The sequence below is a fragment of the Apodemus sylvaticus genome, chromosome 19, assembly GCF_947179515.1.
Source record: "Apodemus sylvaticus chromosome 19, mApoSyl1.1, whole genome shotgun sequence".
NCBI lineage: Eukaryota > Metazoa > Chordata > Mammalia > Rodentia > Muridae > Apodemus > Apodemus sylvaticus.
In genome coordinates, this window is record NC_067490.1 from 8,367,305 (window position 1) to 8,380,976 (window position 13,672).

The window sequence follows — 13,672 nt, forward strand, 5'->3', positions numbered from 1 at the left end:
CTTCAGGACCTAACCATGCGCGCCGTTTATCACACTGGCACAGGTGCGGTACCAGGTGTGTGCCCGCTCCATTAGTAGCATACCAGCGCTCTTGACTCTGACACTTGATGTGGTAGGCCCAGGAGAGGCCGTCCTCAGTCCGGGACTCCGAAGGAGCAAATCTTTACTCCGGAACTTGTCCATTTGGCTGGCATTAGTAAGATCCGCCTTGGGGACAAAAGCCTGGTGGTGTTGAGGTGCCCTAGGAGCTGGCGTTTGGCTGCTGGGCACCATGCCAGCAAAAGTCCGGCATCCTGCGGGGCCTAGGAGGGCATGACAGGCAGGTGTGGGGACCCCGGAATAGCTAGGGACCCAGCCGAGCATCTCCAGGCTCGGTGAGATCCGAGCATCCCTTGAGCGCGCGCGGGGCCGGGGTCAGGGGGCGCGCGGGAGAGGGAGGAGCCGCTCTGGGCAGGCTTTCGCAGAGCCGGGAAAGTGAAAGGGCGGCCGCTCCAGGAAGTCGACAGCAGGAAGCGCGCGACGCGGGCTGCGGAGCGCAGGTAGGCGCGGGGACAACGGAGGACCCAACCCAGCGGCGCGCACCTGCCAGCCGCCACGCACCTGCCGCGGGCCCGCGCCCTGCGCCCCCGCTTCGGCCTCTCCGCCGTTTGTCTCCCTCTGCTGTGTGGCTGGAAAGCCTGGGGCTAACCAAGCGCTTTTCCTAGAGTGGGACGTCTTTGAAGTAAGGGCTCCTAGAGTGGCCTTGAGCGACAGTGAGGGGGCGGGGGGTGGGGGGCGCCGTTGATCCCGTACTGGCGACGCTGAGTTCCTGGGGAAAGTAGAAGCAGAAGATTCCCCGAGACCCCGGGGGCTGGGGTCACCTAGCTGTGATGCCTAGGTCCCTCCCGGCCCCAGGCCGCCAGTGACAGCTGTGGCAAGACGCCTGCCGGAGACCCAGCGCTTTGTCTGAAGCCCCGCGTTGGGGACGTGGGCGTGCCTGTAGCCTTCTCCACCGGGCCAAGCGGCTATACGACCTGGGAGGAGCCCAGGGCTCGCAAAGCCCTTGGGAAAGCTCTCAGCCAGCACCCTGGGCTCTCGGGTTGTTTGTTTGCTAAAGAACTGCTTCCCGGAGCCGGAGCTCTGTGGCCAACGCAGTGACAGCCACCGTCTGGCTGTAATAAAGGGTTTAAAGCACCGGGAAAGTCCCCCACTTCCAGCTGCGCGCACTACTCTTCCAGCGTGACTACCCACGGATCTTGGTGACCCGCAGGTAAAGATTTGCATTTGAACGGAAGACCCTTCCTTAACTCAAGGTTTAAATTCCTAAGGTGCCTTTTCCTGGTCTTCTGAGCTCTCTGCACCTGCCTGCTTCCTGCCTCCTTGCCCGCCTGCTCATACTGGAACTTAAATTGCCTGGAGTTGGGCGAATTGATAAATGTATTATTTGGCTTTACACAGAATTCCCTCTCTTGGGGGTCCCGTTTGCACCCTGTGATCTTAGAAGTATGTTTACAGGTCTGGTTCTGTGGAGAACACCCGGGCTGCGTTGTTTGTTGTGAGTGAGCTAAGTAAGAGCTGTGGTGGATAGATTTCTGACTCCTTGTATTTAAGCCCAGGACAAATAAAAATAACCGTTTCTGTTTATCTCCCACGGGCAATGGAGCCTTTAAAAGCTTAGAACGTGCTTGATTGGAGGAGTTATAGTTTGTCTTGGTTTAAGATAAAACTCTTGAAGCTTTAGGAGGGAGTTTGGCTCTCAGGTTTGCCCTTTAAAAAAGTGCCTGAATTTTGACACATTGCCTTAGGCAGCTGTGATGTTGTGCGCTAAAGCCTGGAAAACCCCCTTGGGGCATTGCTCTTGCTTTTGCTGACTTCCACTCACTCCTTAGTCTCCTTGAAAGGTTGATGGGTTCTGCATAGCTCAGAGCCCCGGAGCTGGGAGGATCGTGGGTGTGTCTGCCCCTCAGCTCTTGGCCAGGCTCTCCATGCCTGGTAGGGGTGCTGCCTCACCGTGGAAAAGCTCCTAATTACTCCCCTTTCCCTGTCCGATGAGAACACTGCCTTCCTATCCTTCTTCTCTAATGGGCTGAAGTTCACTGGGAGCTTCTAAGAGATGACATTTAAAAACTACTTTAACTACTTTCCTGTGCTTGGGCTAGATGCCAAAGCCTGTCAGCCAAGCCACGTGCTCCCCTTCTCTTCAGGGATAAATACGCAGGGGGAAGTGTACTTGTGCCCGAGAAGGCACACCCCCTCCCCAGGGAAATGAAACACCTGGAATTGGCCTGGTTGTGAAGCCCACCTATCTGGGCTAGCCTCATCTCTCCTCTTAGAGCAGTGGTTCTCAACCTTCCTAATGCTGTTACCCTTAAATACAATTCCTCATGTTGTGCCCCCCCCCCACTATAAGATTATTTCATTGCTACTTCATAGCTGTTATGTTGCTACTGATATGAATGGTAATGTAAATAGCTGATATGCAGGATATCTGATATGCACCCCTGTTGAGGCTGAGACCCACTGGCTGAGAACCGCTGTCTTAGAGGGACCAGTGTCTCTAAGGTCTCTCTTAGACCAACCAGTGTCTTGGGCTCCAGCAGGCTGTGTCAGTAGCCTTCATGACCTGGGATTTTGAGGGAACAAGTTTTAGAGGTGCCCTCCAGGCCAGCAAGAAAAGGACTTTGTTAAACAGCAGTCTCAGTACCCCAAATGTAGAATCGACATCTGTCCATCCTCTGGTGTGCTTCCTTGGAGAACGGATACCCAACCCCCATCCGGCTGCACCATCATCTCAGTGAAATAGCTAGCATTATTTATAGAAGCCAGGAGCTTTTTTCCTGATAACTCTTCAGGGCCTTCTGGAACTTTGTTGTTGGGCTGTTTTGCCTGGCAGTATGACAGATTGATTTCACTGGCCACGGAGATGTGTTTTCAGTATTTTAGTGGAGGAAGAAAGAAAATGGACGCTGGCTTTCTATTTTTAAACCTTGTACAATTGAAAACAAATCCTTTGGTCAAAACCATCAAACCACAAAATTACTTCACAGGTGCCCTAGAAGCACACGTAGGGATCAAGCCCAACAGACTCCTACCGAGCAAACCCTCTTTGAAAGATGTCATTTAAATATGGAGGTTTGTCGGCAGTGGTGGCGCACGCCTTTAGTTCCCACATTTGGGAGGCAGAGACAGGTGGATTTCTGAGATCAAGGCCAGCCTGGTTCACAGAGTGAGTTCCAGGACAGCCAGGGGTACAGAGAGAAACCCTGTCTCAAAAACAAACAGATACATACATACATACATACATACATACGGAGGTTTGAGCCAAAGTCCCTCAACTTCTGGTTTAGTCTGGAGGCAGGATCTTGCACCATAGCTCTGGCTGGCCGGTGCTCACGAGGTTACCCTGGCTGACCTCCAACTCAAAATGGACCTTCTATAACAGAGTGCTGAGATTACAGGCCCAAGCCACCAGGCTGACTCCCACTGACTTCTTTGCTTATGTTCTGAGCTATGTTCTGAGCTAGGATATGGGACAGGGAAACCCTGCCCTCCTGAGGCTCACCTGCAGAACCACTCACACTGGTACCGATGAACTGTCTGCTATGCCACGGCCCGTCTGAGATCATGTCCTTGTGTAACACGATGGTGCCCTTGAGCCATCATCTTCTAGCTGGAGAAGCTAAGGGAGCAGATGGGTATCACTGCAGGTCAGGAACGAGTGACCCCATGGCACCCTGGGAAAGGCGGAGCTCTCCTGGCTGCGGTGGAAAGGGCCTCCGCATCTCTATGATGGTTCTGGGGCTGGTCTCATGGAGGTTCTAGGTTGTGTATATGTGACCTGCTGGGCTTGAGACCCAGAGTCTCCGCCCTGCTGTCCCACTACCAAGCTATACCCCCAGCCCATGATTATGTGCCTGTTGAGGGAGGGAAGACATAGGTGAGGAAGTCGATTCCACTTTGGAAAAAATACAGAGCTTTTAGGATATATGTCCTGAGGACAGCTTTGGGCTCAGAATAGGAGACACGCCTTCCAGAGGGCTGGACTCCTTATTAGTGCACAGGCTTTGTTCGGTTCCTCCCAGAATTGCCCCTCTTCAACCCAGCTCTCAGCATGGGCTCATTTTCCCAGGCTAATGACATGCTCCCAGGAAAGGGAACCACAGCCCACCGTGGCGGCCGGGAAGCTCATCCCCCCCTCCCATGTTAGGCGTGTCTGACTCAATGGCAGACCCACAATCTAAGCAACTGATTGATGAGTGATCCCTTCTGCCATCCTGCCCGGGCCCACAAATCCCCATGTGCTGAGGCTGGCTCACAGGAAGCCTGCTGGGTAGCAATGAAGTGAATAAGTCCAGTGCCCATCCCCACCCCGTGCTCTGATAGATGTCCACATGACTGAAGGTAGACATATGTTTTGGGGCCAGACTCATCTTTGGAAGCCCTAAAGGCAAAGGGATGAATGCCCACTTCCCTGCAGGAGTCATTAGAGCACCATGTGACCCCCGCGTGAGCAAAGGCACCCGTGGTGGGAGCTTGGCCTCAGCAGTGTGGGCCAGGCATGGGTAGCATCTCCCCATCAGCAGAATGACCGGCGCCTGCCAGCGTGCCTGACTCTTGTCAGGACCACAGATACTTTAATGCCTCTCTTTCTCCCATAGAGCTCAGCCCCCTGATGGAAGGAAGAGGGGACAGGACCCAGTAGGACCCATTCGAGGTTGCCTCCCAGGCTGTGTGAACTGCAGGGCAGTCAGAACAACTTTAACCGGTTTCTGAAGTGTCTGATTTCGGGACCAGAGCGCCGAGGTCAGGGGGCGTCGTAAATGGCTCCACTCCCTGTGGGCATCCGATTCATCGTCTCCTTCTCCAGGGATCAGTGGTAAGCTCTGGTGATGGTCTGTCCTCTGGAGTGGTGATGTGTGCATTGGGGGCAGAGCAACAGTGGGCACCGGGTGGCTTCTTTACCCATATCTCATAATGGAGTGTGGTTGTCCGTCTTTCCCATAGCCAGTGAGTCGAGGCTGCTGTGACCTACAGCCCTCAGGAGTCCTGTGTTTTGGTAGTGACAGCAGAGACAGCATTTGGACTTCTGGGTGGTTTTGGTGACTTTTTGAATAACCATCATTCTTGGAGAGAGAGAGATAAAACACTGGCCTGTTACTCTCCCATTGTAACACAACACAACAGTCTAGGCTACTTAAGAGGTTTGTTTTGGCTTAGAGAGTTAGAGACCGTCAGGGTCAGGGCCGGGGCGGGGAGACCAGGAGGCACAGAAGCAAGCAGCAGGTGTGGCAGCCAGAGCAGGAAGCTCTTATCCATCCACAACATAAACAGCAAACTAGTAATGGGGTGGGGGCGGGGATAGGGGTGGAGTCTAAATCCAAAGCCCGCCCCCAGTGACATACTTCCTCTAGCAAGTCTGTTTCCCCCCCCCCCCCCCCCAGACCTCCCCAAATACCATCACCAACTGGAGACCAGGTGCTCAGATGCCAGAACCTTTCCTTGTAAGGGACGTTTCTCATTTGTACCACCACAACCGGCTCTAGGCAGGATTTTGAAATGGTGTTCTTGGAGTTAGCCCAGGTACCTCTGGTTTCGGATGAGTGGCCTGGCTGGCTGGGACAAGCAGAGATGAAATTGACAGAGGAGAAGGTGTTGTCTCTCTTGTCCGCTCTGTGACTCCGCCTCCTCACAGGTGGACCTGGTCCTGCTATCCTCCTCAAGGAAGCAGGAGGTGATAGAGTGGAACTCCCCAGCCTCCGTTCCATCCTCCTAGTCTGTCAGGAAGAAAACAACATACCCTTTCTCCTCACACTTTATTTTTGTAGTGCTGGGTTTGAACCCAGGGCCTTGCACATGCTAGACAAGGACTCTGGTGCCCAGCTGAGGCCTCCGCCCTTCTCCCCTTCTCCTCCTCCCATTTTATGTTGAGTGCTTCAGTCACTGGCAAGTTATACTGCCGAGACAGGTGAACGGAAAAGAAAAGTTTTTTTTGTCACATGTTCATGGAGGCTTGCAGAGAAATGTGCATCCCAGGGGGGCATTTAGAACCAGGTACTTATTATCATCTTTAATAGATGTGGCAAAGGCCACTTAGCAGGAAAACAAATGGATTTTGGGGAAGAAGAAAAAAAGGTCCTTAAAGACGCAGGTAGCGGGAACTGGTAATGCCTGTTGCTGCTGATGGAGAAATCTCCTGGTCTTTCCGGTTGCTTCTGGGAGACAGAAGGTTTTGCTTGCATTTGTTTGTTGTTTGTTTGCTTTTGAAATCTTTGGAAGCTTTGCTTTGTGGCTCCTAAGAGACTTTGGGAGCTCAGCAGCCCTCCAGCCCAGCATGCTAGACTTCGGTACAGGCTCAGTCGAATCCACTCACCACTTCACAGGAGACCACTGGGCTCCAAAAGGTCACAGGGTGGCTTTGAAAACTGTCTGCAGGTGGCAACCCTCGATGGCTTCCCTTTGATGCCTGCTGAGACTGCAGCCACACCCCTTCAAACACTTTTTAAAAAAGATTTATTTATTTATTATATGTAAGTACACTGTAGCTGTCTTCAGCGCCCCAGAAGAGGGTGTCAGATCCCATTACGGATGGTTGTGAGCCACCATGCGGTTGCTGGGATTTGAACTCAGGAATTTGAACTTCGGAAAAGCAGTCAATGCTCTTAACTGCTGAGCCATCTCTCCAGCCCCTCTTTAAACACTTTTATCGGGAAACTTTTAGCTTGTTTTATAAATCAATGGCTGTTACTATTTCCTGTTGTCAGTGTCTTTGTGTAGATGTGTGTGGCAGGCATTGAATGGTTTTAATTTTAAAATATTTCTATGTAGATTTTGTCTTTTGCTGGGCTTGCAGCTCAGTGGTAGAGTGCATGCACGCATGAAACCCTGGGTCCAAGCCTCTAGACAGTGGCCCTGTTAAATGCCACATCCAGTGTCCAGCAAGCTCTCCAGCGGTTCTTCTTCCATCCAGGATCAGACACAGGGCCACAACACTGCTTCTTGTCATCTTGTGGTTTTGCCTCCTTTAGTCTAGAACTGTCCCTTGGCCCTGTCTTTTGTGACCCTGAGTCATTGGAAGGTTCAAATGCGTCCTTTATGGATTGTCTCGCATTTTGGATATGCAGATGTTCGGAGAGCTAGAAAGTCAGACAGTGCCTTTTTGTCAGGTGGGGCTGGGAGGGGCGGGTCTAAAGATACTGTGGGCAGGGGCGGGACTAGGCATGTGGAGGTGGAATGAGAGGGGACGCCAGAGGTCCAGAACAGGTTTGCACACCTGGGTCCTGTTCTCCTTTTGTGACTCCTCTTACTGACAGGAGCCAGAATCTCAGAGACACACACGTGCCTCAACTGGCAGGAACTGCAGAAGATGGGCCGGGGAAATCAGAAGATAGGCGGAGACCACAGAAGATGGGCGGGTACTGCAGAAGATGGGCGGGACTGCAGAAGGTGGGCGGGGACTGCAGAAGATGGGCAGGGACTGCAGAAGATGGGCGGGAGTGCTCTGCAGTAACAGGAAACCACCAGTGAAACCCAGAGGATTGACTATTGCCTGCTGACCCGATCTAGAGCAACTTGAGATATCAAATAATTGATCCTAGGCGTAGATGGTGGCCCATCGACTGAGTATAGCACCTGATGTATCCTTACAAATATCACAATCGGTGAGCCACAGGAGCAGGACCATGCCTCCTTCTCTGGGGAGGCCAGCCTCCGCGGTCAAGGGGGCAGGAGGGAGGGGCGGGGGTGCTGGAAGCTGGGACCTAGGGCCAGCCCCATTCTCTCATAGTGTGTTCCTACAAGATTCGTATTCTCTCTTTAGTGTGGATAACTGTCCTGTAGCCAAGGTAGGTGGATTCTTAAGTGAGCAATGTTCACCTCAGTGGCATCAGGCTCTCTTAATCAAGGCTCTGGCAAAGACACTACTTCCCTTCCATATCTGGTTGCATGACTTCTGAGTTCAGAAACGGTTTGGATTCGTTTCCAAGCCAGTCATATGGACGAGTTATTCCTCTAAAAAGCCCGCGGTGAATCCCTACATGACTGAGCCAAGTGACGCTGAGCACTGAGCCAGGACCGGATTATCGCATGGTGCCTCCCTAACCTGCCTTTCATTGACCTTTGACCCCACAGGAGGAGTCTTATGAACCCTGACCCCCTGCTGCTGCTTCTCTGAGGGTCCTGACACCCAGGGATACTATTAGCTACTTGTTTCATTCTTTTGTAACCAAATACCTGGGGGGAGGAGGGGAAGCCTTTTAAATAGGAAAGGCTTATTCTGCATGCTTGAGGGTACAGTCTATCCTGCTAGGTGGACCCATCATGGGAAGGACAGAATAGCGAGGGAAGTTGCTGTTATCTGCTGTGATGGGAATATGAAGCTGCCTGCTCGGCTCTCAGTGCTACAGGAAGTAGGGCCAGCCTGTAAGCCTCATGACCCACTCCCCAGAGATCTACTTCTTAGCAGGCAGGCTTGGTATAGCCCAACAAAAAACATGTCTTAAAATATTTTGAGGGTTATTTGGGGGTGGGGTGTTATATGTGATTTTTGGCTACTTGTCGTAACTTTACTGGTTCTCAAGTGGCATAGATGACAGTGTTATGTTACAGTGTCAAATATAAGAGATACCCCTGAGGAGAGTCTGGGGTGCATCCAGGCCCTGAACTGCCATTGGTGGGATGTGAGTTTTTTGCTAGAAACTCGGGGTCAACCCAGGCTCGATTCTTGTATTGGCATGTACCGCTTGTCATATCTGCATAAGCCAAGCATCGGAGAGAAAATTTGGAGCCTATTGACTTCTCTTTGCTTAGTTCATCTTCCAAGACCATCTGTAACATCACATAAAACCAAAGACCTGGTCCTCTCCTGGAATAAAACACCACAAACCAGGTCCATTACAGCTTGGAAGGCTGAGGGGCCAAGCTCAAAAAGTGCAGCAGGGTCACAGCCATGTGATGGATTTTGGGTAGCATCCTTCTTCATCTTCGGGCCTTGGAGCTACAGTGTCTCTGGCAGCCAGCTGCATCCCGCTAGCCTCTGTCTCTGTAGCCACACTCTCTCTTTAGTGTCTCTGCATGGTTTTGCTTGTTTGTTTGTTTGTTTTGCTTCTTTTGAGATGAGGTCTCTCTCCTCTCTCTATCCCTGACTATCCTGGAACTCATTATATAGTCCAGGCTAGCCTCAAACTCACAGAGATCCATCTGCCCCTGCACCTTGAATTCTGGGATTAAAGGCATGTGCCACTGTGCCCAGTATCTTCTTTTCAGAGAAGTCCTCTAGTCCTTGGGTTTAGGGCCATCCTAACATGACAAGACATCAGGCTAACTCACTACATCTTCAGGACCTTATTTCTGAATAAAGGGATGCTGCTCGGAAACCTTGTTCTTATCCTGGGGAGTGGTCCAGCAGAACGACTTCCAATTCCTGCTTTAAGAAAGGTGACAAGGACATTGACAAAGCTACTTAGTGGAACAGGGGGATTCCAGAAGAATCCTGAGGGACCTCACCTCGACTGTGACTGTGACTCGTGAAAGCACAAGAATGTCTTCTCCCAGAGGCCAGGCTGGGTGGGATGGCCAGTAGCTGAGACCCTCCAGGATGGTGAAGGACGATTGGCAGCCATTGCCTCTCCCACACCCCAGATCCACTGCTGAGAAGCTGAGGAAAAAGGAAGAAGGGTGACTTTGGAAATGGAGGAAGTAGGCTGGGCTCCTTGAAGATAAGGCTTCCTTTTCTGCCTCAGGGAAATCCTGCCTGCTCTTCATTGACCTTTGACCCCAGCCCACAGGAGGAGGCCTGACTCAGTGAGGCTCTCTCTTCCTGAAGGGCCCATTCCTGGCTTTACCAGCATGAATCCTGAGGCGTCTCTTTGCCTGCGGGCTCTGTGCCACCTTCCAGAGCCACCCGCAGAAGGGCCTGGTAGAAGCTAGGGCTCAAAGCTACCACCATGTAGTCCTCAAGTCTCCTTGACTGAAACCTACTGGGACTGAGGAATGTGGTTTGTCTGGGCTGGGCTCTCCTCAGCCCTTATCACTCACTATGGGGAGTTTCAATTCCAGAACAGAAAGACAGATGGAGCCTCTCAGTGTGAGTCATCTCCCTTCTAGGTAAAACCTTAGCCATGCAGCCCTGGGCAGGGGCCACTGGAAGATATCCCAGGCTCCTGAGTCAAACTAAGAGGCTCTTGAGGGATATCCATGCCCAGGCTGAGTATCCGGAGAGGAGGTAGGGTCTTGCTGTGAGCCAGAAATGGCTATGGGATTGCTGAAGGTCAGCGGGTGGCATCTCACAGCCAGCCTCAGACTCAGGGGATGGGCCACTTGGCAGCTTCAGCCAGAAAATGGAAAGTACCTTGGGTTCTGCTCTAGGGAGGCATTCAGACACACACATATGCAGTGAGAGACAGCATATAACCAGCTCTGTCTCCTAAGTGCTGAGACTAAATGCTCACTTTTCTTCTGGTCACCTTGTGGGCTTGGACGGAATGTCCTGGAGGAGCAGTCCAGTCGGGCTTCCCCAGAGAGAAGAGAGCTCAGACAGTTCCTTATTCAGAAGCAAGTTTCTTAATGTGGATGTGGCTTTTCCTGCCCCCTCCTCCCTAGGATCACCATCCTGCCTTCTTCACTTCAAACGGGATCTTTAGTTAAGTCTGGAAATGTGATTGGTTTTTGGTTTTGTTGGTGGTGATTTGTTTTGTTTTGTTTTTAGCCTCTAGTTGTTTTTTATAAACATTCGCTTATTCGTTTTGTTTGTGTGTGTATGTGCGTGAACGCCCACCTGCTTTGGTGAGTTGTAGAGGTCAGAGGGTGACTCGCAGGGATGGAGTCTCCCCTTTGACTCTGCGGGTTCTGGGGCTCAAGCTGAAGTTGTAGGGCACTTTAGCTCAAGGAGCCAACTCTCTCTCAAAATCTCCACCCCCTCTGGCTGTCCCAGGCTGTAGACCCTCTCTTCTCCAGTGCTGAGAATCCTGTAGAGATGGTCGCTTCTAGCAGTTCATGGTTTCAAAAGTCTCATGGTCAGGGGGAGACCAGTGTGTCTACAGCATGTCTTCTTCATTCTTGCCAAGCTGGCTGGACTCTGTGGGCTTCAGAGCGAATGCAAAAAAAGGGTTTCTCTGGGTGTGGGGAGTCACTCATGCAAATGAACTGAACAAGCAACAGGGCCTGTAGGAACCCCAGTTTATTAGTTGTCAATGTATTTACTAGTGGGGTCTGTGTGTGGGATGGGACCTTCAACCCAGGGCTCTAACACGATTGCCCTGTAGATTGGTGTCCAGTCTGGCCTGGATTGGAGAATCCCCCAGGCGGAATCTACTAGAGAGCTATTTGTTGTGGGGACAGGAGTGTTGTGTGTTGTGGGGTTTGGGGAGCAGAAGATGTTGGCTTTTCCCAGCTCCTGCAGGGCTTCTGAAAGAAAAACAACAACAACAAAACAAAAACAAAAACATAACCATGAATGTCTGTGTAACACAAGCTGTATTTAGAAGTACACAAGGGACTGGCCAGACAACTGCCTTCCCCTAAGTCAGGGTCTCAGAGAGGCTTTGGAGGTCCCTTCTGTGGAGAAGGGTTAGAGTTGAGAGAAAATGATTGCCTCTTAGCACCTGGACTGGAGCGGGGAGGGGGAAGGGGGGTCTCAGGGCTCAAAGCTGCCTGTCCTTGTGAGATGTAAATGGGGCCCAAGTGTGACTAATCATAGAAGACACAGTATGACACCTCTCATGCCCCGTACTACACGTTTTCCAGGTATCGGGCTTTCATTTTTATGCTGACCTTCCTGCTCTATGCAAGCTTCCACTTATCCCGAAAGCCTATCAGCATCGTGAAGGTAAGAGATCTTCACACACAGGGCTGGCCAGGCATCTGCTGGGGGAGGTGGGAGGAGCAGAAGGAAGTGGGCGGGGATTACTAGAGACAAGTTACTCTAGCATCTTAGCTGTGGGGTCTTTTTGTTACATTTTGTTCTTGCCTTCCTTTTTAAAGAGCTCAAATCTTTTACAAATGTTTCCATGCTTTATCCCCTCAGAGGCACGACCCCATAGACCACAGTTCTAGAATTCCCGAACTTACTTAAATATTTATGTTGTCTGGGTTTTCCTTCCTAGTGGATCCAGTCTTAGATGCTTCCCCTAAGTGGCTCCTACTCTTGGTGAGGGTTTGACCCCTTTCCCGGCTCAGGAGCAGCCTCTGTGGTGCAGACACTGGGTGTACACGTGAGAGCAGTGACAGGGAACAGGTGTCCCGCTAGCCATGGAGTCCTCTGTATTTACTTCAGAACACGGAAGAAAGTGGGTATGTTTTCTCACCCCACCTTATTTGTGGGCTGACTGCAGGAGTGAATGGCATTTGATGACTGTAGAAGGACCAAAGATGCTGTCCGGTGCCAAGATCAGCTATTTATGGCTCCGTTCCCTGCTTGCCTTCCAACAGTCGACAGGGACCTGGTCCAGGACTCTGGAGTTATGACCTTCCCAGTTGAGCTGGGCTAGCTGCCCTGGAAAGGCTTCTGTAAGACAATGTAAAGGATTCTGCCTCTGGGGTCCTGTGCGCCTTCTCCAGCATATTCATTTGCTAAGATGTTGCTCAATGGTAGCCAGGAGTTTCAGTGGAAGCACTTGGAGACCTGCAAGAAAGAAGGCCTTTCAAAGAGGCCTGGAAGTAAGAAAGTAGTGGGTGGTATTAAAAGCTCCCCTGTGTGACGTGTGACAAGGGCTTTGGTGTCAGCACCAGTGACCAGCCCTGGAAATTGGAATGCTGCCTCTGTGACTCTTCCTGTTTAGAGAATTCACACTTAGCTCCTGTCAGAGTCATATCACAGAAAGCAAACACCCTCCAGGGGGCCTCTGTGAGCTACGAAGACATGGGATGAAGCATAGTCAGGGAGCCTTGCTAGGGCTTTCAGGGTTGATGCTAGGTCCACATGGGTTGGGGAGGGGGCCACACCCTGTACCAAGTAGAGCCACTAGAAGGTCTCTGGGGCAGGACCTTGCCCTTGGACTCTGATGAACATGGGTCAAGGCCACACTTTCCTTGTCTTAGGTATGCAGAAGTGACCATCAGGACCTCTAGGTTTCTTGAGGAGGCACCTTAGTTTAAATGAGAGTCCCATACCCAATGGTCAGAGGCGCATACGTTTACTCTCTAATACAGTCCCTCACAGTGGCCCAGGGAGTATCAAGAGTAAGGGAGCTCATCTTGGTGTCTTCTACATTGGTCCTCCGGATCCAGGGTCTTGTTTCTTTAAATGATTACTTATTTATTTTATGTATATGAATACATACATACACACACATATACATAACTGTCTTCGGACATAAGAGAAGAGGGCATCAGATCTCATCTTACAGATGGTTGTGAGCCATCATGTGATCGCTGGGAATTGAACTCAGGACCTCTGGAAGAACAGACAGTGTTCTTAACCACTGAGCCATCTCTCCAGCCTTCTATTTTTTTTTTTTTTAAGATGTATTTAGTGTTTTGCCTACGTGCATGTATGCACATCATATGCATGCCTGGCTTCAGAGGTCAGAAGAGGGTGCTAGATAGCCTGAACCTAGAATTAGGAACAATTGTGAGCTGCCCAAAAGGATGCTGGGAACTGAGCCAGGGTCCTATGAAGAACCGCAGCCAGTGCTCAGAACTGCTGGGTCATCACGCTTAGCCCCTGGGCTCCACTCTTAACAGGGCTGCCCAGGAGTCT

The 13,672-nt window shown here is 51.3% G+C and overlaps 1 protein-coding gene across 7 annotated transcripts in view; it reads left to right on the forward strand.

Annotated features, from left to right (window-relative positions):
* The window catches only part of Slc37a1 (solute carrier family 37 member 1), a 70,782-nt gene that overhangs the window by 16,104 nt on the left and 41,006 nt on the right, over nucleotides 1-13,672 (forward strand). For 2 of the 7 annotated variants that reach the window (XM_052163189.1, XM_052163188.1), the window contains exons 2-3: nucleotides 4,638-4,855; nucleotides 11,719-11,800. In XM_052163189.1, coding sequence (XP_052019149.1) covers nucleotides 4,800-4,855; nucleotides 11,719-11,800 — 138 coding nt within the window. In that variant the 5' untranslated portion in view covers nucleotides 4,638-4,799. The other 5 variants (XM_052163186.1, XM_052163190.1, XM_052163187.1 and 2 more) reach the window with 5 other exon arrangements.